The sequence below is a fragment of the Lepus europaeus genome, chromosome 5 (assembly GCF_033115175.1).
Source record: "Lepus europaeus isolate LE1 chromosome 5, mLepTim1.pri, whole genome shotgun sequence".
Lineage (NCBI taxonomy): Eukaryota > Metazoa > Chordata > Mammalia > Lagomorpha > Leporidae > Lepus > Lepus europaeus.
In genome coordinates this window covers 42,852,889-42,877,587 of record NC_084831.1, presented here as the reverse complement: position 1 = coordinate 42,877,587, position 24,699 = coordinate 42,852,889, and the positions used below count along the sequence as shown (strand labels likewise).

Here is a 24,699-nt window from a genome sequence, read left to right as displayed (position 1 = left end):
ATTTGAATTGAATCACTGTATATTTCATCAAATATAAAGCAACTTAATTACAGGAGGTACTATTTTCTTATGTACTACTGAAAAAAGAAAAATCACTGCCAAATAAACTATGGCATGCCATTAACTTTAAGATATTATTTGATTCCAGACACTGAGTGAGTGTGTAAGTTAGAATAAATGAAGTAGATTTTTTCCCCAACTTCTTTTTCCATTTTTTAAAGATTGATTTATTTACTTCACAGGCAGAATGACAGAGATAGAGAGATAGAAATGTTCCATCTGCTGCTTTATTTCCCAAGAGTGGGCTTTGCTGAACCCAACAGCCCAAAACTCCATCCAAGTCTCCCACATGGGTGGGAGACTAAATTCTTGGGCCATTTTGCACTACTTTCCAAGACACATTTAGCAGGGAGGTGGATGGAAAGCAGAGCAGCCATGACTTGAACCAGCACTCCAATGTGGGATGCTGACATTACAAACAGCGACTTAACACACTGCTCTACAACACTGGCCCCTAGGTGAGATTTTGAGTGTAGGCTTCTATCATCTGTCAGTTCCAGTAATGTCACAATAAGCTGCATCTACCCGTGCCAAAATTGTGAGTGTTAAAATTCACTTTCCAGGTCAGCATTGTGCTTGTCAGTCTGGCATTGCCATGTGAGTGTCCATTTGTGTCCAGGCTGCTCCACTTCCCATCCCACCCCCTGCTGCTGACCTGGGAAAAGCAGCAGAGGATGGCCCATGTGCTTGGGCCTGGTACCCACATGGAATACCTGGAGGAACCTTCTGGTTCCTGGTTTAGGACTGACTTAGTCCCAACCATAGCAGCCACTTGGGGAGCGAACTAGTGTATGGAAGATCTCTGTCTCTCCTTCTCTCTTTGTAACTCTGTCAGAGAAATAAATAAATTTAAATAAATAAATAATTTTTTAAAAATTCACGTTTATAAGTGGTTGTATTAGATCACTACCACCAATTCAGGGTATTACACTGTAAACCTTGACTTTAAGTATTGTAACACTTTTTTCTTTCTAAGTTACCACTTTTCAGCTGTTTTAAAATCTTTCTTACTTGTTATCTGACAAAAGATTAGCCACTCTGTTGGCTTTGAGATGAAAGTATTTAATTTAAATCCAGAAACCAAACCTGCAAATAAACAGCATATAAAATAAACATAATGACTATCTCTCATAATAAAGCATCCTGAGGTATGGTGGCCCTTAGATTGGTTAAGTGATTTGGGGAGACATGCTAAAAAAAAATGTAATTTTCTTCTCTTTCAACTTTTTCATTGGCTGCATCCCAGGGTTAACTGTGTGTGTTATGATGCATGGGTGTGGTGCTTTACAATATTTATTTCTCCCGTCAATAACAATTATATTTTATTAATGTAGAATGCCAAAAATTCAGAGAAGCGTAATAAAAAAATGTCTTTTAGAAAAATTTGTTTTGATCATTATACACCACTGGAAACCTGAAAGCTGTATATAAACATGGGAGTTAATTGGGTAAACATATTCTTTGCTTTTGGTCAGAAAATAGATGTTGTTTTCAACTCTAGTTCGTACCAAATTGTTTCTAATGGAAAAGATAACACAGTGAAGAGGCAGGATGCTTTTTGGCACTTTTTAAATTTAGATGTTTTACATTATTCCAGTAATATTGTATTGATTTTGTGATTTAATAATGCCAGTAAGAATGAATTAGGCTGGGATGGGTGTTGTGGCATTGCTGGTTAAGCCACCACTTGTAATGCTGGCATCGCATATTACCATGCTTGTTCGAGTCCTGCTTACTCTGCTTCTTGTCCTGCTCTCTGATGCACCTGGGAAAGCAGTGGAGGATAACACAAGTACCTGGGTCCTTGCTACCCACATTTGGAGACCCAGTTGGAATTGCTGGCTCCTGGCTTTGGCCTGACCCAGCTTCAGCTGTTGTGGCCATTTGGGGAGTAAAGCAAGGGATAGAATCTCAATCTCTCTCTTTCTCCCTTCCTCCCTCCCTCTCTGTTACTGTCTCTTCAAATTAATTAATAATTTAATTGGAGGTGATGGTGACAGAGATTAAATTAGTAGACTTTTTTAATTTAAAGAAGGAAAGGCAGAGCTGGTGCTGTGGCATAGTGGGTAAAACTGCCACCTGCAGTGCCGGCATCCCATATGGGCACTGGTTCAGGTCCCAACTGCTCTATTTCCAAGCCAGCTCTCTGCTAGTGGCCTGGGAAAGCAGTAGAAGATGGCCCAAGTCCTTGGGCCCCTCAACCCACATGGGAGACCTGAAAGAAGCTTCAGGCTCTTGGTTTTGGATCAGCCCAGCTCTGGCCTTTGTGACCATTTGAGAAGTGAACCAGAGGATGGGAGAACTCTTTCTCACTGCCTCTGTCTGTAACTCTGCCCTCCAAATAAATAAATATGTCTTAAAAAGGGAGGAGGGTAATAAAAAGGTAATGTAGTATTGTTATCAGGTACCTAGAGCCTTTGAGCTGAAGACTTCTATTTGTCTTTAGCAACTGCTGTTTACATCTGCATGTCTAGTAGGATGTGACTTCCTAATCTCCCTGACTACTGACCTGTGTCCCCCTTTCTAAGTGACATCATCACTCGTCTAGTCGCTCTAGCTTAGAAACCTGAGATTGTTCTTCCTCTCATTTTCATTCTTCTGTGTTTGAAATGTCTTTTGGATTAATTACCCTCCCATCATCTCCTTTGCCTTACCATCTCTTTCTTGTCTTTTAAATTACACCTTAAATATTTCCTCTGGGAGATGAACCTTTCCTGATTACTTGACCTCTAATTCCCATGCTCTTCAGATCTTACTAAAGATCCTGTTTTACCATAAGCTTTATATTTAAAACTGTCATAATACTTACCATACTTTATTGTAATTGTTTATTTTCTTGGCTCTCACATTTTTCCTCTTAAGTGTAGGGATTACTTGCTTATCCACTACGGTATCCCCAAGTGCTTAGCTTTGCTTATATAGAAGAGAAAATAATTTATTCAGTATTGTTGAAATGTGTCTTTGCCTTTTTACCATTTCTGTCTTAGTTTTAGCCTTCCTCTTTTATTTGTATCACTGCAATATCTGAATAAACTCCCTGTTTTAAAGCCTGCCTTCTTTTCTTGAACCATTCTATTTCCAACCAATATATAAAATATATAAATCAAATCCCTCAAGTGACTCCCCATCAAAAGATGAATCCAGTTTAGTTTTCATGTGGCGTAAAGATGCTTCCTTCATGATGTTCCCTTGGCATCCTGGCCAATCCTCCATCATAGCTACCTGCCACAATTCAGTAGAATCACCCTCCTCCATGGCTGATACTGCGAAGCTTACTGAGAGGAGACACTGTATGTATGCTCTTTGTACTGTCAGTGCTTAGCCAGTGTTCTAACCTATTGTGTCAGCTTCTTTCTTTTCTCCTCCACATGATGGTTGGGTTTATTATCTCTCAGGTCAACACGCCATCACTTTTATTCATACCTCAGATCCTACTGTTCCCCTTTGCCTGGAATACACCTTTTATTCAGTCTTCTAGGCTCAGCTTAAATATTATCTTTTCTGTCAACCTTCTCTTAAATCTTCAGATTTCATTTTCAGTCTCTGATTCTGAAGATTTTATCCCTTTATGATAGTATTTTCCACAAGGTTTTTTTGTAGTAAAGTTTACTTCTTTTTGGTAAATTTTTTTTGACAGGCAGATTTAGACAGAGAAAGAGAGAGAGAGACAGAGACAGAGAGACAGAGGAAAAGGTCTTCCTTTTCCGTTGGTTCACCCCCCAAATGACCGCTAAGGCCGGTGCACTGCGGCCGGTGCACTGCGGCCAGCGCACTGTGCTGATCTGAAGCCAGGAGCTAGGTACCTCCTCCTGGTCTCCCATGCAGGTGCAGGGCCCAGGCATTTGGGCCATCCTCCACTGCCTTCCCAGGCCACAGCAGAGAGTTGGACTGGAAGAGGAGCAACTGGGACAGAATCCGGTGCCTCAACCAGGATTAGAACCCGGGGTGCTGGCGCTGCAGGTGGAGGATTAGCCAAGTGAGCCGTGGCACCGGCCTCTTTTTGGTAAATTTTATAAGAATAGGAGCTATATCTTATTCTTCTTGATAGGCAATCTAGAAAATCAGTATAGGTTAATTGAATGAATGAATCAAAATATATTATAAATATCAGAATATTTTTCAAACTTAATCCCTGAAAAGTTGATTGGAAGAATAGAAACCGTGTTATAAATGTTGAAATCAGGCAAAAAGACCCTCTGAATAATAGCTTATATTGAAGGCAATGAAAAGATTTTACATATAAAAGAGTTTTGAATCCTCACAAGAACTTTAAGGTTAATTGGCTGATTTTTTTCATATTTTACAAATCTAGTTCTTTTAATTGTAGTAAAATAAACATATAGCAAAACATATCATTTCATTAATTTTAGGTATAAGTTCAGTGGTATTGAGTGTATTCATAATGTTGTATAACTGTTAGCACCATCTATCTTCAGAACTCTTTTCATCTTGTAAAACTGAGACTCTTCACGTTAAACAGTAATTTGCCATTCTTTGTCCTCCCCTGCCCTTTAGCCACTCTGTTTTCTGTCTCTGTGATTTTGACAACTCTTAAGTACTTCATGTAAGTGGAATCACACAATATCTGTTTTGTGACTATTTTATTTCACTTAGCAGAATATGCTTGCGATTCATCCAAGTTGTACTGTGTGTCAGAATTTTCTTTTTAAGGCCTGATAATAATTCTGTTTTATATGTTTTCCATATTTTGCTTTATTTATTTTGTTTACCATATCTGTTCATCTGTTGATAGATGCTTGGGTTGTTTCTGCCTGTTGATTTTGGGGAATAATGCTTCTGTGAACATGGGTGTACAGCTGTCTCTTTGAGACCCTGCTTTCAGTTCTTTTGGGCATTTATCCAGTAGTAGAATTGCTGAATTATATGGTAATTGCAGACCTGTTTTTGTGTAAGAGATTTCCTTTGAGAATGTGATGAAGGCTGAAAAAAATAGTTAAATCTATGTATACTTTTTGTGTTTATTTTACCGGTTCCTATACCCTTAAGAACTATCCAGGGATGTATATTTTAAGAATCTTTGCCCTGAAAGTCAGATGCCTGAAACAGAGAAGTTCTTAGTAGTGGAAAAGGCAAAACATACCAAGAGATCTTCTTTAGCCACTTGTTAGTGTGATGATGATGGAATTATGCTGAGGTGGAAGTTAATATTTTGTGTTTTGCTAACTTCTACTTCCTCTCTCTGTCCTTTTAGCAAGAACATCAGGAAGTAAAAGCCACATCCTGTCAGGACTCTTAGTTATCCTGGTTTGAGGCCAGTAAACAGGATAATTACAATAATAGTTACTTGGCATTATGCTACGCCTGCTTTGTATAAATTCCCTTGTTGAATTCTTGCAATATCCCTAAAGAGGAAGTAGTTTTTCATTAATTTTATTTATTTTTTAAATTTTATTTAAGGAAAAACAACTTCATGCATTTCATATACATATATTTATGTTCCTCAATTTTTTTAAATGAAAAACAACTCTTCATATCTTAAGAAGCGTCCAGGCCCCTGCACCAACGTGGGAGACCTGGGAGAAACTCCAAACTCCTAGCCTTGGCCTGGCCCAGCCCTGGCCACTGTGGAGTGAACCAGCCAGGGAGTGAACCAGCAAATGGAATATTCCTCCTTCCCTCTCTCCTCTCCTCTCTTTGTAACTCTGCCTTTCAAACAAACAAACAGACCCAAAAGAAGTGGAGAAGCCAAGACTTGAACCAGGGGTCAGATAGGGAGGGCTAGCGTCATTGGTAGCAACTTAGCTTACTGTGCCACAATGCTGGTCCCATGAAGTGGATTTTAGCCACTTGGTTAAAGTGGGGTCAGCCACATTTCTCCACTGCACATTGATCACCTTTTCTTTTATAATCAGTAAGCATGTGTGAGGAGATTCTTTGAGATGATGTGTATACCTTGTTATTCAAGCTTTAAAATTTTTAAACGTCAGTTTATGGTTTTTGCCTGAATCAGTAATTACTGTAATGACTGAAAAAATTATTATTGGACTTATTTTCTTTTTCTAAAAAATTTACTTATTTATTTGAAAGGTAGAGTAAGAGAGAGACAGGTAAGGGCAGAGAGAGAAAGAGATCCCCCCATCTGCTGGCCTAATACCTAAATGGCCACAATGGGTGGGACTCAGCCAGGCTGATTCGAGGAGCCCAAGCACTTGGGCCATCCCCCACCTCCCTCCCAGGCACACTAGTAGTAGGGAGCTGGGTCCAAAGGGGAGCAGCCAGGACCTGAACTGGCATAACAGCCAGTGGCCTAAACCCCACACCACAACACTGGCTCCTATTAGATTAATTTTCATTGTCTCAGTGTCTGATAAATTTTGAAGCCAGGATGAGTCAGTAGTAGGGTTGTGTGGTTTCTCTTGTATTTTCTTCCTAAAGTCCTGTTTAAATTTCCTGAAGGTTTGTCTTAAAGTCTTAATGGAAAGGTAGATTTCTTGAAAGACTGTGAGAGAAACTTAGGGCCCAGGTTGATTATATCAAATACATTAAATTTGTCTCTGTGTCTATAATGTTCTGGCTACAGAGAAATAGGTGCTCGTGAAGTGGTCCTATTGTATGTATCTTCCATACCTTGAAACTATCTGAAAAGAACCCTGGTCTTGTTCTAAGGGCTCATTAGATTTTCTTTTTCTCTGCATATGGAATCTGTCCTCTGGTTTTGAAGCCAAATTTGGACTTTTGACTCAGGAACCCAATTTTTTTGGCAGGTTGTTCTCTGGACTCAGTTTCTGGATAAGGGTTGTTCGTAAATGTCTTGATGAGAGTTTGCAGTTGAGAGGGAGCTGTAGCTGGTATGACACTGTCTGGATTCTATCCCCAGGTTAGAAAGATTTTCAGTCTGTTCTTGAAGGTGATCTTCTCCATGCCTTCAGCCTGATTCTGAAGCTTCCTTAAGTTCTGGTCTTTTTCTGGAATTGTTGCCTAGCTCTTTGATTCTAAAACAAAACCTGGATTCTTGACTCTTCAGTGTTGATTTCTGAAGCAAGTTTTTGTTTAATACCATAGCCAAGATATGGTTTTTGGTTGAAGGTGTTGATGAGGATTTTTAGTTGCTCTTTAAATCCTGTGAGACCGTGCCTATGATTTTTTGATAAATTCTTGTTTGAAGAATTGTCTTCAGCCATGTTGGAAGATGATCCCAGTATCTAAGCATCTGTCTAGGACCAATTTTCACAGAGTTCTAACAGTGAGTATACACTATGAAGTCGCATGGACTCATACTGTTTAACAGCTGTTTGCCTCTTTCTTTAGGGCTACACATATAAATCAAACATCATTTCCTAAATTAAAAAGATTCATATGCATTTGTTTTTATAAACTATATCATATTATAGTTTTATTTTTAAGTCTTTGTTCTTCAACACTGATTATTTTATAGTAATTTTTCAGTATGCAACTTATTAAAATATTATTTTCATTCCCCCACGTTCCTTTTTGTGGGAGATTTGACAAGGATTGAATAAAGCAATCATGAAAAAGAAAAAAAATTAGAGGTGGACATTTGGTGCATCCCATGTAGGAGTACCTGGTTCAAATCTTGATTACCTTACTTTGGATCCAGCTTCCTGCTAATTAATGCCTTGGGAAGCAGCGAATAATGTCGAGTACTTGGGTTGCTGACACCCATGTGGAGTTCCAGGCTCCTGGATTCAGCCCAGCACAGCTCTTCCTGTTGCAAGCATTTGGGGAGTGAACCAGCAGGTGGAAGATCTCCCTCCCTCTCTCTCTACCTTTAAAATAAAATGCAAATTATTAAATTTTTTAAAAGAAAAGTGTATAGTTGGCAGGAAGATCTGGTAAATTGCTTCTGCTTGAACCAAAGCAATTTCTGTGTGTAAACAGCCATGTAGACTGTTAAGTTAGTGACTAAGCTGTTCTGTGAACTTTTTTTTAAAAAGATTTATTTATTTATTTATTTGAAAGGCAGAGAAAGAGAGAAAGGGAAAGAAAGAAGTCTTCCATCTGCTGGTTCACTTCCGAAATGACTGGAGCTGGGCTGATCCAAAGCCAGGAGCCAGGAGTTTCTTCCAGGTCTCCCACTCAGGTGCAGGGGCCCAAGGACTTGGGCCATCTTCCACTGCTTTCCCAGGCCATAGCAGAGAGCTGGATCAGCCAGGTCTTGAACCGGCACCCATATGGGATTCGGGCACTGCAGGTGGTGGCTTTACTTGCTACACCACAGTACCCTGTTCTGTGAACCTTTAAAAGTCCCCTTATAATAAGTTAATCTTGTCATCAGCTTCAACCTTGGTTAATAATTGAGAAAGCTAGGGGCGGGAACTGTTGCTCTGTGGTTAAAGCTGTGGCATGCAGCATCTGCATTTCATATGGGCACCAGTTCAAGTCCTGGCTGCTCCACTTCTGATCCAGCTCCCTACTAATGCTCTTGGGGAAGCATCAGAAGATGGCCCAACCAGCTCTCTGCTGTGGCCAGGGAGTGCAGTGGAGGATGGCCCAAGTGCTTGGGCCCTGCACCCCATGGGAGACCAGGAGAAGCACCTGGCTCCTGCCATCGGATCAGCGTGGTGCGCTGGCCGCAGCGCGCCAGCCGCGGCGGCCATTGGAGGGTGAACCAACGGCAAAAGGAAGACCTTTCTCTCTGTCTCTCTCTCTCACTATCCACTCTGTCAAAAAAATAAATAAATAAAAATTTAAAAAAAAAAGAAGATGGCCCAAGTCCTTGGGCCCCTGCACCTGAGTGGGAGACCCAGAAGCAGCTCCTTGCTCCTGGCTTTAGCCTGGCCCAGTCCTGGATGTTGCGGCCATTTGGGGAGTGAACCAGTGAATGGGAGATCTCTCTCTGTTTCTCTCTCTGTGTCTCTACTTCTCTCTCTCTCTGTAGCTCTGTCTTTCAAATAAGTAAATACATCTTTAAAAAAATAATAATAATAATTGAGAAAGCTAAGTCGTACTTACATTTCATTCTCTCCTTTTTTTTTTAAGCTTTTTTTTTTTCCTTTCTATTTTGTCCTGCTGGATAAGTAGAATAAGTGAATTATTTTAGGTTTGCAAAGTAAAATTGTATTTGTCCTTTGATTAAATCAGCTACCTAGGGGCAGGAATTGTAGTTCAACAGATTAAGCCTTGGTTTCTCATGGTTACATCCATATGGAGTCTCATCTGCACTTCTGATCCAGTTTCCTGCTAATATGTACTCTGGGAGGCAGCAAATGATGGCTCAAGTATTGGGGTCTCTGCCATCCATGTGGGAGACCTGGGTAGAATTCTTGGCTACTGGCTTTGGGAAATGAACCTGTGGATGGAAGCTTGTGCTTTCTTGCTTTCCACTGCCTGTACCCCTTTTGTTCTGTTTTTCAAGTAAATAAAAATAAAACTTAAAAAAGAAAGAAAAATCAGCTATCTAATTTTGGGTCCTGGCCACTACTGAGTAGTACTTCGGCCATGAAAGCCACACCCCAAGGTTTGTTTTTCTTATTGTGGGTAGGCTGTTGTTTCGGTGATTTATGCCTATGAATATGTTCTCTAACTTATTTTTCAGAAGTAAAACTCATTAAAACAATCAGTGTTGGGGCCGGCGCCGTGGCTCACTTGGTTAATCCTCCACCTGCGGCGCCGGCATCCCATATGGGTGCCGATTCTAGTCCCGGTTGCTCCTCTTCCAGTCCAGCTCTCTGCTGTGGCCCGGGAGTGCAGTGGAGGATGGCCCAAGTGCTTGGGCCCCTGTGCCCGCATGGGAGTCCAAGAGAAGCACCTGGCTCCTGGCTTCGGATCAGCGCGGTGCGCCGGCCGCAGCACACCAGCCGCAGCGGCCACTGGGAGGTGAACCAACTGAAAAAGGAAGACTTTCTCTCTGTCTCTCTCTCTCTCTCACTGTCCACTCTGCCTGTCAAAACAAAAAAAAAAATTTAAAAACTTAAGGTAAAAATCACTGTCTTGGGGCCAGCTCTGTGGCACAGTGGGTTAAGCCACAGCTGTGGCACTGGCATCCCACATGGGTGCCATTTCCTGTCCCAGCTGCTCCACTTCAGATCCAGCTCTCTGCTTATGGCCTGAGAAAGCAGTAGAAGATGGCCCAAGTTGCCCGCCTGAGAGACCTAGAAGAAGCTGCTGGCCCCTGCTTTCAGCCTGTGCCACCCTTTGTCATTGTGGCCATTGGGGAATGAACCAGCAGATGGAAGAACAATCTGTCTCTCTTTCTCTCTGTGTGTAACTCTTTCAAATAAATAAATATATCTTTAAAAAAGCAATCACTGTCTTTCACACACTTTATGTTTTTACCAATTTACCATGAGTTCTTTCAGCTAAGGCCCTCTCACTTTTAGCCTGGTTAGAATTAAAAGCCAAGGCTTGCTTGTCAGTTGTCTGCAGTTGTTACTCTTAACTCTAGCACAGGCTCCTGACAGTTCTTAAGATAAGCGGAGTCAGGGTGTTCTGTTGCCTTTTTAGTGATTGTCATCAGCTGTCTTGAGCAATAAGCGCCTCAGCTTCCCTGCAAGCCCGAGAGAGAGAGAGAGAGAGAAAGAAGAGCTGGGCTGCCCAGTAATGCTGTGTGGAGTTACCATTTTCACCATTCTAAGTACACCGTTCAGTGACATTGTCATGCATCTATCACCACTATCACTCTGCAGAACTTTTCATCATCCCAAACTGAACAGTCTAATTGGAATTGATATCAGTTTACTTCTGTCACATGCAAAACTGCTCCTATGTAGTTCCCTCCTCCCATTATTGATGTCACACACACGAAACAGTTTTAGGCATTGTGGACATTTATTTTTTAAATTTTGTCCTACAGGTCAAATGGCACTTTTTTATTTCTCATCTCTTTATGTTAATATGATATTATACAGGGGCTGGCGCCATGGCTCTCTTGGTTAATCCTCTGCCTGCAGTGCTGGCATCCCATATGGGCGCTGGGTTCTAGTCCAGGTTGCTCCTCTTCCAGTCCAGCTCTCTGCTGTGGCCCTGGAGGGCAGTGGAGGGCCCCTGCACCCGTGTGGGAGACCAGGAAGAAACACCTGGCTCCTGGCTTCGGATCGGCATAGCGCCGGCCATTTGGAGAGTGAACCAGCAGAAGGAAAACATTTCTGTCTCTGTCTCTGTCTCTGTCTCTCTCTCACTGTCAAATTAAAAAAAAAAAATTATATAAACAGAACAGATTCAATTTAGCTTGTAGATACAATTTTAAGAATACTTCCACCTTTTCTCAATTTTTGAGATTAATATATTTTAATTTACGTTATAATCAAAAGCTTAATACTCCACTAAATAAAGAATTCAACAAAAGACCATAGTTCAGTGGGAATATAGGCAAGGGCTAAAAACAATGATCAAGTGAGTCACAAGCTTTACGATGTGTATCCAGTTAACAGATTTATTTATTATTTAAAAATTTGTTTTCATTTGAATGGGGAGGGAGGGTGAGAGAGAGAGATCTTTCATCTACTGGTTCACTCCCCAAATGATCACAGCAGTCAAGGCTGGACCAGGATGAAGCTAGGAGCCAAGAAGTATGTCCTGGTCTCCCACATGGATGGCAAGGGCCAAGTACTTGAACCATCATCCCCTGTCTTCCTAGGTGCATCAACAGGAAGCAGAGAGGCTGGGGCTTGAATTGGAACTCTGATAACCAGATCCTGGTATTGCAAGTGGAGGTGTAATCTGCTGGGCCACAGCATTGGCCCCCAACAGATTTATAATTATTTTATATATTTGTTTTTAATCTTGTAGAAAATACAAATCACAATACAAACTACAATAATACTAAGTTTTATGCTTGCCTATGTATTTACCTTTACTTTAACGCTTTCTCATATCTTCTGAAGGCTTTGGGTTACTGTTAAGCACCCCTTCATTTCAACCTGAAGCATTCCATTTAGCATTTCTTGTAAGGAAAGTCTAGTAGTAATGGACTCCTTTAGCTTTTGTTTGGAAATATTTTAATTCTCACTTATTTTTGAAAAAGTTTTTTTGGATATAGAATTCTAAGATGACAGCCTTTTTTCTTTCAACACCATATATATATGTATCACCCTACTACCTTCTGCCTTAAAGATTTCTACTTAGAATTCCACTTGTAATCTTATTATGGACTGCTCCTTTGTGTCAAGTTGACAAATTGCTTTTCTTGTTGCTTTCAGGATTCTCTATTTGTCTTTGTCTTTCAACAGTTTGATTATAATGTGTCTCAGCATGAGTCCTTTTGTGTTTATACTACTTGGAGTTCTCTAGTTTTTGGATTTGTAGACTGGGTCTTTTATCAAATTTGGGAAGTTTTTCTTTTTGCTTGTTGTTGTTTGTTTGTTTTTTTTTTTTAGATTTACTTATTTATTTGGAAGTAGAACTACAACAGAGAGAGCAAAAGACAGAGACAGAGAGAGAAAGGGAGAAAGAGAGAGCTTACATCGCCAGTTCACTCCCCATGTGGCCCCAATGGCTTGTGCTGGGCCATGCTGAAACCAGGAGTCAGGAGCTTCCTCTACATCTCCTGTGTGGGCTGTCCTCCACTGCCCCTCCAGGCACACTAGCAGGTAGCTGGATCGGAAGTGGAGCAGCACACGCATTGTATCCGGCACCTCACCCACCATGCCACAATGCCAGCCCCTGCAGGACATACCTGCTGTAGCTGACATCTTCTTAGCAGATGAAAGATCTTTCTCTCTCTCTTTCTGTAACCCAGATTAAGATTTGATTTCTCAAAATCACCTATTTTTAGTTGACCTCCAAATCCCTACTCCATCTAGAACACACTAATACCATACCTAGATAGTAATTAAAATAGCATCTATGGCATATCACATTTTCTCCAGTCCCTTCAGTTGAAACACCATTTTCCTACCTAAAATTCATTCTTTCCTTTTTTTTTTTTTTTTTTTTTTTTTTTTTTTTTTGACAGGCAGAGTGGATAGTGAGAGAGAGAGAGACAGAGAGACAGGTCTTCCTTTTCCATTGGTTCACCCCCCCAAATGACCGTTGCGGCCGGCTCACCGCGCTGATCCAAAGCCAGGAGCCAGGTGCTTCTCCTGGTCTCCCATGGGGTTCATGGCCCAAGCATTTGGGCCATCCTCCACTGCACTCCTGGGCCACAGCAGAGAGCTGGCCTGGAAGAGGGGCAACCGGGACAGAATCTGGTGCCCCGACCAGGACTAGAACCCAGTGTGCCGGCACCACAAGGCGAAGGATTAGCCTATTGAGCCGCAGCACCGGCCAAAATTCATTCTTTCCTCCAAGGCTTATCTGAATTCCCACATCCTTCCAAGAGTCTTCCCAGACTGATTTCTGTTGGTAAAAGTATCTTTACTAGTTGCACAGTTAATTTGGCAATTAATCACCTGCCTTTACTGATACTGAGGAAGCCTTTCCTGACCCTTTCCAGGGAGAATCAAATTTCTGTCCTTGGGCTTTGCTGTTAATAGCACCTATACACTGTATTGCAATGATCTCTTTATATTCTCCTCTGACCCTCGCCCCAAGTATGGGAGTACATACACTGAATTAAGAGCTTCTCAAAGACATGCATCTGTTTCACTGTTTTATATATCCCTAAACTATAGCAGTGATAAGGAATGTAATACAGTGCAATGTATACTTGTTGAAGCAGTAGATAGGTCTTAGAGTTGCATAAGAGTATGTTAGGTTATATTTTTTTAACCCTTTATTATTTTTTACAATAATCTTTCATATGTTACATAAAATAGATATTATCAGTACCAGCACTGTGGCATAGTAGAACTAGTAGCAGTAGATGTGGTGCTGGTAATAATAGTACTTTCTTATTAGTTTAAAATAAAGACATCCTAAATGAAGGTTCTGACTGACTTATCTTTGATCATAGATTTGGTTTTCCCCCTTTAGAATGGTGCTTCACAGGCTATTCTTGAACTAATTGCTATGATTGTGGGATGGTTACTGTGATGGGCCAGTTCCTGCAGTCCTTGCTCAGAGGCAGAGTCTGAAGGTATTTCAAAAAGCTCATGGAGGAGCCAATGTAGTGGCAGAGTGTTGTAAAGCTGCCACCTGCAATGCCAGCTTCCCATTTGAGTTCTGGCTGCTCCACTTCTGATCCATCTCCTTGCCAGTGGCTTGGGAAAGCACCAAAATATGGCTCAAGTGTTTGGGCCCCTGCCACTCACGTAGAATACCCGAATAGCTCCTGACTCCTGGCTTTAGTCTGGTCCAGCCCTGACTATTGTCATCTGGGGAGTGAACCAGCAGATGGAGGATCTCTGTCTTTTTATCTCTGTAACTCTTTCAAATAAATCTTTAAAAAAAAAATGGCAGATGGAATTAAAAGTTAAGTTTATTTTGCTGCAATACAATTTTTATAAGATTTATTTTATTTATTCGAAGACAGAGTTACAAAGAGAGGTAGAGACAGAGAGAGAGAGTTCTTCTATCTGCTGGTTTACTCCCCAAATGGTCTCAAGAGCTGGAGCTGAGCTGATCCAGGAGCTTCCTCTAGGTCTCCCACATAGATACTTGGGCTATCTTCTACTGCTTTCCCAGGTACATCAAGCAGAGAGCTAGATCAGAAGTGGAGCAGCTAGGACACAAATTGGTGCCCATATGGGATGTTGTCACTGCAGGCCAGGCTTTTTTTATTTATTTATTTTATTTAGTGAATATAAATTTCCAAAGTACAGCTTATGGATTACAAAGGCTCCCCCCCCCCCCACAACCCTCCCCTTTCCCACTCCAGGCCAGGCTTTTAACTTGCTGGACCACAGCTTCAGCCCCGGTGCAAAACATTTTGAAATCTGTGCATGCAAGGAGTTCATGGAAGTATGTATTATGGAAAATCTATACATGGATTCAGAAAAGCTATTTCACGTTAGAATCCAGGTCCCCAGTTTTTGTTCTGTTTCCTTGTGTTTTGTTTGTCTATTTGTTTCATTTAAAAAAAAAAATTATTTGAGAGGCAGAGTTACAGAGAGAGAGGGAGAGACAGAGAGAAGAGGTCTTTGATCTGCTGGTTCACTCCCTAAATGACCACAACAGTTGGACCTATGGGCCGATTTGAACCTACTAGCCAGGAACTTCCTCCGGGTCTCCCACATGGGTAGAGTGGCCAAAGCACTTGGGCAATCTTCCACTGCTCTCCCAGGCTTCTGAGCTGGCTCAGAAGAGGAGCAGCCGGGAATCTCTGGCACCCATATGGGATACTGGTACCAGAGGCAGACTTGCTGGGCCTCAGCGCTAGCCTTCCTTGCTTTCTGTAAGACCTGTATACTGGGGCTGGCCTTGTGGTGCAGTGGGTAAAGCTGCTGCCTGCAGTGCCCGCATTCCATGTAGGCACTGGTTCAAGTCCCCGCTGCTCCACTTCCGATCCAGCTCTCTGCTCTGGCTTCAGAAAGCAGTGGAGAATGGCCCAAGTCCTTGGGTCCCTGCACCTGCCTGGAAGACCCAGAGGAGGCTCCTGGCTTCTGGCTTCAGATTGGCACAGCTCTGGCCGTTGCAGCCATCTGGGGAGTGAACCAGCAGATGGAAGACCTCTCTTTGCCTCTGCCTCTCTAACTCTGCCTTTCAAATTAAAAAAAAAAAAAAAATTAAATACAAAAAAATCTATATATTTTAATGAAGACTGCAGAATGAAAATACCATGTATTTTTCTGTTAAGTTGTAAAAAATTGGTATTTAAGCTACTTACAAATAGGCATTTTTTTGGGTTAAATGTGCACCAAAAGAATTTTTATAAATAAATCTCAAGATTGAAAAGTACATCTTTTTAAGTTTTTGCAGCTTTCTAATTTCTAATTATTGCTACTTTTTACTTTTTTTCTGGTTAGAAAACAGTAGATGCTTGTGTTCAGAGAAAAAAGGCATAAAACTATCTTGGAAGGACTTTGAAGGTGATTTAATCTTGTTATCCATGATAATATTGGAATTGTAACAATGACAGATGGCTCACTCCCTTCTCCCCATGAACAGAGCCTGGGAAAATGGAAGTGAATCACACGGACTTAAGGTTCCTGAGCCTGCCTATCCTTGTGAAAAGCTTTGTCCACTTCTTACTAGGTTTCTACAGCTTTGGTACTTTTGTTTTGTTTTTTTTTTTTTTTAGGATGGATAGGGCTAGAGAAGTTGTCTCAATTGGAAGATGGATTCTATATTTTCCTTTCCATTTTTTGGAAATTACTAAATTGAAGGAAATATCTTTTTCTGTCATGACATTAAAAATAAATGTTAGTTTGGGCTTTGGGCAAGATCTATACTGAGGGGCCAGCGCTGTATCATAGCTGGTAAAGCCGCAGCTTGCAGTGCCAGCATCCGATTCGTGTCCCAGTGGCTCCACTTCTGATCCAGCTTTCTGCTTATGGCCTGGGAAAGCAGTGGAAGATGGCCCAAGTCGTTGGGCCCCTGCAACCGTGTGGGAGACCCGGAAGTAGCTCCTGGCTCCTGGCTTCGGATCAGCAAAGCTCTGGCCATTGCAGCCAATTGGGAGAGTGAACCAGTGGATGGAAGACCTCTCTCTCTGTCTCTGTCTCTGTCTCTCTCTCTCTCTCTGTAACTCTGCCTTTCAAATAAATAAATAAATCTTTATAAAAATATATATACTGATTTTTTAATTATTTTATTTGAGAAACAGAAAAAAATTCATTGGTCTTGCATATGTTGGTTCACTCCTGAAATATCTACAATCTCTGGATACACATGAAGTGATTCTCCCGTGTGGGTGGCAGGGACCTCTCGTAAGCTGTCACCTGCTGCCTCCTTGAGTATGCATTAGCAGGAAACTGGAATCAGGAGTGGAGCAAGGACTCGAACCCAGGAACTCTGTTGTGTGATGTGGGTATCCCAAGTGGGGTGTTAACCAAATGCCTGCCGCATCACCCATTGATTTTTTTACACACATTTTACATCAGTCTTATTCACATTTAGTAGTGGACTCCTTGGAAATCTGCCTATAAATGCTTTTTTTTTTTAATTGTGGCACAGATCCTTGAAAAGAGAATTAAGTTTTTTAATGACTAATATTAAACAGAATGCTTTTTTACATCTTTCGCCTTCAGAAAACTGTTCATGTTTGAGAGACCAGAATGAAAAAATGACCACAGTTCCTTATTGCACCTAAATGTATGTTTCAATATTTCCACTTGCTTCTAATGAGAAGGATAAAGATGCTAAGGATAAGACAGCAGAATAACAATTTGCATCTCTAAAATCGTAGCCTCTTTTTTTAGAGATTTTACTTATTTATTTGAGAGGCAGAATTACAGACAGAGAGGAAGAGACAAAGATAAAGGTCTTCCTTCTGCTGGCTCACTCCTCAAATGGCCGCAACAGCCAGAGCTGGGCCAATCTGAAGCCAGAAGCCAGGAGCCTCCTCCTGGCCTCCCATGTGAGTTCAGGGGCCCAAGCACTTGGGCCATCTTCGACTGCTTTCCCAGGTTGTAAACAGAGAGCTGGATTGGAGGAGGAGAAGCTGGGAAAAGCCCAGGAGGGCAGTGGAGGATGGCTCAAGTGCTTGGGCCCCTGCACCCACGTGGGAGACCAGGAAGAAGCACCTGGCTCCTGGCTTCGGATTGTCGCAGTGCCAGCTGTAGCGGCCATTTGAGGAGTGAACCAATGGAAGGAACACCTTTCTCTCTGTCTGACTCTCTCACTATCTATAACTCTACCTGTCAAATTAAAAAAAGAAGAAGAAGAAGAAGCTAGGAATCAAACTGGTACCCAGGTACCCATATGGAATGCCAGCACTACAGGCAAAGTTTAGCCTACTACGCCACAACATTGACCCTAAAATTGTAGCCTTTTTTTTTTTTTTTTTTTTAATGATTGATTTATTTGAAAGGCAGAGCTACTAAGGCAGAGGCAGAGAGAGAAAGAGAAAGAGGTCTTCTATCTGCTGCCTCACTCCCGAAATGGCCGCCATGGCTGGAGCTGGGCCAGTCAAAAGCCAGGAGCCAGGAGTCTGCTCCAGGCCTCCCATATGGGTGCAGGGACCCAAAGACTTGGGCCATCTTCTGCTGCCTTCCCAGTCTTTAGCAGAGAGCTGGATCTGAAGTGGAGCAGCCGGGTATCAAACTGGCGTCCATATGGGATGCCGGCACTGCAGTTGGTGGCTTTACCCACTGTGTTACAGCTTAGTCCCTAAAATTTTAGTCTTAAGTAAGCAAGAAAACTATTTGATTGTCAGTCTGGTGTGTAGGACAGATTTTCCTTTGAATATTTTTCATAGAAGGTGATAAAAGTGAACATTTTAATCTTTTTAAATAAAGTTTTTTTATTTGCAATGTATATCATGGTACTTGGTTTTGATAATAAAAAGAGCTATGAGATCAGAATTTTATTAAATAAACATGAATTGAAAGCTAAATGTCATTGATTCTGTACTAGGAGAAACTAATGCCTAAAAGATTCCCATATTTTATTTATGGAGGTGGTCTTTGGGTTGTGTTTTAGAGATGTCACCATCATTCCTCCCCTCCCCCAAACACCCCAAATTCTGACGAAAATTTGGTGCTCTTCCACTTTCTCCATTTTACTCAGATGTAGATTGTGTTTGCCGGGTAGTGCTGAGTCCTCTGTAACGTGTTTTCTGTTTTCACCAGTGAGCTTCCTTCTTTTGCTCTCACATTTCTTCTGTCTTGGCTACTTTAAGACAGCTCTCTGCTTTCTTACAGCTCTGTGTTCCTGCACAGACACTTGTTCTGAGCAGGCACTGTCAGTAGCAGCAGTTAACAGCAGAGCAGAAAGAATTCACACTGATGTGTGTAGTGTTGGTCTGTGGTACTGTGTAACGTTTTCTACTTGAAGTGTTGCAAGGGAGGAGCTGAATTGATATTGACCTTATGTGGAATGCCTCTGAGGATTTGGGATTGGGAGAAGTGGCTAGATTTTCATGTGGCTTATCTGACATGCTGCAGCAGGACTGAAAACAGTTCACAAATCTGAAAATCTGTTCACAAAAGGAGGAAAGAAAAAAATTTGCATTATTAGGCTTTCAGAATTTGTGAGTTTTTTTAGACTTTTTTCCAATATTTTCTATTTTTTTATTTTACCTAATATGAAAAGGTGGAGAGAGGGTGATGGTCTTTGCGTAATAAGTAAATTGAGGTATGGAAAGAACAGGGCTCAACAATGATCCGCCGTGGTAAGGGACTGTTTAAAATCTTCACGAATCGTGACCCACATTGCAACCCCTCTGACAAATGGTTAGTGAGCTCCTTGGCTTTCTCAATTGTTTAAGATTATACAAATAGGTTTATTTGTGTGTTTTTTCTGTTCCATACAAATCCTAAGAGCACTGTCTATGTATCCAAAACAGATTTTGTCTACATTTAAAATGTCAGCTTAAAAATGTGAGAAGAATAAATGAAGCATGTCTTTGTCCCTTAGGTATCACCTTTTGTATAATTGTCTCACTTTCCTTTATGCCAGAGCTAAATGGAATCTGAGCTCACATTTGGATTTTGTTAGGGTCAGAAACTGAAATATAGCCATGAAGCTCTCAGGAGAAACTCTGCAGTAATGGACTGGAGGACTTCTTAAATGCTAAACATCCCACCCCTCTCCTCCCTATTGCATTCTTGAGTCTTTCCCTCCACCCCAAAATATATTGCTGCAGAATTCTATGGACTTTTTCTTCATTTTCTAGAAAAAGAAAAAGAGAGCAGTGTGTGTCTATGAAATTTCACTACAAGTGAGCAGTTATATTTGGTTTATCAAAAGAAATAGTTTTATTTTTTTAATTCTGAATTTAGAGTTGCTTGGGATTCATTCATTGGAACCTAGCTTTCATCAAAGCTTAGAATTTAGATATTGTTTCAAAGTAAAGTGGAGCCAAGTGTTTTCAGTTTGAAGTGTAGATGAGATAAATGTGATTGATTCTTTTGAAGTGTAGTATATATTCTATATATTTGATCAATTGGGCTTGGTAAGTGATCCTAAAATAGCATTTTTGAGCAAATATGATATTTGATAGTGCAAATTGCTTGCATATTAACAGTCTTTTCCATTTTCTCTGTTTCATTTTTTAAATTGGTGCACACTGTAATTTAAGGGGAAATTAGCATTCACTGCAGGTCTTTTTCCTTAATATTGTTGATTGTTTCTATTAGCCATTTTCATTTAATGTGACAGTGATACTTAAGGGTTAAGCTTAAAGAGCTGATGCAACCCCTCCTTTTCTTCACCAGCAATTTTCATTGGACAGTATTTCTATAGCAACAGTGAGATCAGTGAAACCTGAGTGTTTCATTGATTGTTTTTCTCTTCTTCCTTTTTTAATCTATTCTCTTTTCACCACATTTTAGTGAGAAAGCAATTTTTTTTTACAACAGAGCTTTATATTGATTTCTAATCCATAAATAATTAAGAGGGTAGAAAAATCTGCCCTTCGTTTAAAGATTGAATGTTTCACTATGTATTTAAAAAGCGATTCAGGATTAGGAGGATGGATAACCATACCAGCTGTAGCTGATGTTCTCAAATATTCTTGCATTGTTTGCTGGTCTTCTAGGGAAAAGAATAATGTGGAACAGGACCTTAAGGAGAAAGAAGATACTATTAAACAGAGAACAAGCGAGGTGCAGGTAAGTGGAACATAAAATTCAGTATGCTATTTCTGATGCAGGAGTGTTCATTTTAAATGTATCGGGTCACTTATTATTTGATGGATATGGTATTAGGTCAAGGGAATACCTACTATTTGTATGGTATCAATGTTTATCTTTTGCAAAATGATTGTTCTTACTTTGAATTCTGGCCTGTAAAGATTGCACTGCAGTGAGAAAGCAGTATTTTTTGGTGTGGATTTCTAGTTTTGAAACTGGTTTTTAAATAATATTTACCTGCATATTATATCATTAAAGGCAACTTTGAATGGCTTACCATGTGAATATTATTACAGCAATAAAATTAAATGAGATCATATCATAGGCATCATCATGTAAAACCAAATTGCTTTTTCATGCATGGAGATTTTGTTAGCTAGAAGATCTAGTATTTCAAAGGGCTATTTCTTACAATGCTGGTAGAGTGGCAGATGATACAGAAAAATTTAAAATAGCATTTTTTCAGTAGCTTAGTAGCTAAAATATCTTAAACTTTGGCATAAGGAGATTAAATCATTTTCACTAAGTGCAGTGTTGGGTAGTTTCATTTTACAAATAGGAAAGATAAATTCTCAGCTTATATTTGGGAAATGATAAAAAGAGAAGCTTCATACATTTGAAATATAGAACACTGGGCAGTGTTTTATTTAGAGCAGTAAGTAATACATGTAGCCATGTTATTGGGCCATGTTTCCTGAATGCTGCATAGTACAAAAAGGATACTGGATGTAGAAGCACCTTCTGGAAGTAATTGCCAGAAAGAGAGTATGGGTGGGCATTTTTTAATGCGTTATTTGGATGTTGGGTTTCCCTGCTTGTCCTAATGGTTTTAAATAGATGAATGCTCAGAATTGTTAGCTCCGTTGTTTTGTTTTGGTGTAGGATATTGTTAGAGTCTGTTGGTCAGGTGGACTGTGCTAGGGTGGAGAGAATGATTTAGTCAGAGACCTATTCTTAGGAAGTAATTCTCTGATTGGGTAAATGAATTTATTGTATTTACTTGCAACCAATGTAAAAGTCAAAGAGATTACCTCCAATTTTCCTCTGGTAATGAGATTTGGGGAAGGAGAGCAGGTGGGTTGGTTACCTGAATTACATTATTTTTATGCAATTTTTGAGCTTCTGAAGATACACAAAAAAGTTACAGACTTTAAACAGTTATTGCTGAAATAGTTAAAGAATGGAAGATAAAATTACTTACAAAAATGTTCTCCGTCTGAAGAAATAGATATACTTACTAATATAGTCTTGTATAGTTCCTAAATTTAGGAGTCACTATTTTAAAGTATATAGGTTTTGGGGATAAGGCAGTATTTTGTTATTTGAGTACATCTACCTGTTGATTGTTTTTCTCTTTTGAGAATGTAAATTTAAATAGCCAGTTTAGAAGGCCACTGTAAACTTTTCCCTTCTGGCTAAGTGGGCTCTCTTTGAATGTTTGGTTTCTTATAGAAGTTTTGTTGTCAAGCAGAATCTCTCCATGACTCACTTGTCCTTACTGTAAAGCTTTGTGATATCCAAAATGTATGATTAGCACAGGAGGTCCCAATTGTTGAATTTTTCTGCACCATGTACTGTAAGTATAAGGCATGTTTGAACATAAATTCATTGAAAAAGAGCAATAGATTAAAGCTTTGGGGATAGTAGAATCATCATTCATTCAACCCTAAGAGAGGTATCTGTGCATTATCCATGGTCATGACATGATTAATTGACATAGTAATTAAATTACAAAGTAATTAAAACTTTTCATTTAGTTGTCATTTTTAGTTTTTTTTGAAGCACAAGACAATCAGAAGTGGTAATAAGTAAATTTCATTACCTATTGAGTTAAGATAATGAGGCACAGATTAAGAATAACATGAGTAATTAAAATGGATAAGTTCAGCCCTCAGTACGTACTTCTCAGTTTCTCTGGCAAAAGAAAATTTACTAGAGCTATAAATAAATAGCAGAATTATTTCATTGCTTCTTTGTGACCATGCTTTCTAATTATGATGCTAATAAGAAATGACAAAATGAATGCATCAGGGAAGAGAAGGAAGGGAATTTTGACCTATCAGTGAGTGCTTAATCAAAATTTGGCTTTTCTGAGTTTTCTCTGTTTTTCCATCTAATAAAATCACAAAAAGTTATTAAATCAGTGTGTATCTCAAGCACAGAAAGCAAACTTTCAAAGCCAAAAGGCTTAACATTTTCTTGTTGTTTTATGTTTAGTCTTCCTAATTCAGTTAAAATAATCTGCGTAAGTTCTAAATTTGTTTTCTATCTATATTTACATGAACTACAAATTTGAAAAAGTTTGAAATTTTTCTAATGATGATTTCACATTTCATTTCATGAGATGAGGATTGTTAGCTTGTTTGAGGTACACTACTTTTTTTATCAAGTTTTATGGGAAAACTAAGCTCAAATGTTTATGGTTTGGGCTTTTTTTTTTTTTTTTTTTTTTGGTGAGGGTATAACTGATTAGATAGACCTACATTCTTTCTTATCTTAAACTGCCTATCTACAGGCTTATCAACATTTTTCTTCTGATTAATCAATAAATATTTAGGAATTCACATTCATATGTATATTTTATTCAGTTTTACAGAGAGATTTATAGCAGTTTGGTGTCAGACTCACTACATTTCCTTGCTCTGCCACTTTATAGGTTTGTGGTTTAACCACTCTACATCTTGGGTTTTTCCTCTATAATTTAGAATAATACAAATTCCAAACACTTTATAGAGGTCATGTAAGAATCAAATGAAAAAATATGGGTAAAGTGCCTCACAGGATGATTGGCACCTTCATTTTGATTGATTTTTTAAAAGATGAATTTATTTATTTGAAAGGCAGAGTTACAGAGAGGCAGAGAGAGAGGAAGAGAGAGAGAGAGAGAGAATCTTCCATTCACTGGTTCACTCCCTAAATGACTGCAGAAGTCAGAGCTGGGCTGATCCAAAGCCAGGAGCCAGGAGCTTCTTCTGGGTCTCCCACATGGGTGTGGGGGCCCAAGCACTTGAGCCATCTTCCATTGCTTTCCCAGGCCATCACAGAGAGCTGGATCTGAAGTAGAGCAGCTAGGACTTAAACCAGCACCCATATGGGATGCCAGCACTGCAGGCAGTGGCTTTACTCACTATACCACAGTGCTGGCCCCTTGGTTGATTTTATTATCCTATACCCAACAGTCATCTCTTTATTGTCCTGTGTTCCTCTTCAAGCTGTTTCTTCTGCGACTTTTATCTCTGCACATGGCTCTCTGTATATGGAGTTCCTCAATTTGAAAATAATCCTTTATGGGGTCTTATTGCTACCTTAGCTCCCAACCTGTGTTTTTCTCCTTTTATTGCTTTGTGTGGCCGTTTCCACCTTCCTGTCTTTTCAGTAACCCTTGATAGTCTACTGTTTATAACAGCTGTTTCTCCACCCAGGGCCAACAGTAATCTTTCGGGTGAATTTGTTTGTCCTTCCTGTATTGGTTACTTTTTCCTGGGTTGTGCTTTCCTAGTTATCTTCTTACCTCTCTGACCCTGTCTCTGTTGCCTTTGCAAGGGACAGACTGTGTGTGTGTGTGTGTGTTCCCTTTCCTTTCTTCTCCATATTCTCTGCCATCCATATGCAGATAACTCCCAACTATTTATCAACCTCTCAACTCTATTGAGTGCCAGTCCCACATCTCTTGTTACCCATTGAATCATTTCAAAGTCTGTATATCTAAAATGAGTCTTAACTTGTTGAAAGAAATTGGCTTAAAGTTTGAACTTTAATATTGCTGTTTTTTTCCTCACTGTTGACCCTTGTGTCACCTACCATCTGAAATTTTAAAGTTAGATTGTGTGTGCTTAAAGCCCATTGTCTCTTGCCTTTCTTCCCAAACCAGCTCTCAGGTATGGAAATCTTCACTGATGCCCACTGCCATCGTTAGTGAGGAGAGGGTGTCTTACCTCACAGGGCATGTTAGGATTACCAAAACAAGATGGAATGTGAACTCTCCTGCTATTCTAGTTATTTTCTGATTATCTGACTCTTAACTGTGTGTCATATATTCGTTATATATGTTTTTCTTGCTCCTACTCTAAAGACCTTTTATTGCTGCAATCTACCTCCTTGTTTT

At 40.0% G+C, this 24,699-nt stretch overlaps 1 protein-coding gene and 1 pseudogene across 2 annotated transcripts in view; one reads left to right on the top strand and one right to left on the bottom strand.

Annotated features, from left to right (window-relative positions):
- The window catches only part of EPS15 (epidermal growth factor receptor pathway substrate 15), a 172,563-nt gene that overhangs the window by 86,513 nt on the left and 61,351 nt on the right, over positions 1-24,699 (top strand). For both annotated transcript variants that reach the window (XM_062191306.1, XM_062191305.1), the window contains exon 13: positions 20,501-20,573. In XM_062191306.1, coding sequence (XP_062047290.1) covers positions 20,501-20,573 — 73 coding nt within the window. The remainder of the gene's footprint in view (positions 1-20,500; positions 20,574-24,699) is intronic.
- Positions 6,627-7,250, bottom strand: LOC133760486 (double homeobox protein A-like; annotated as a pseudogene).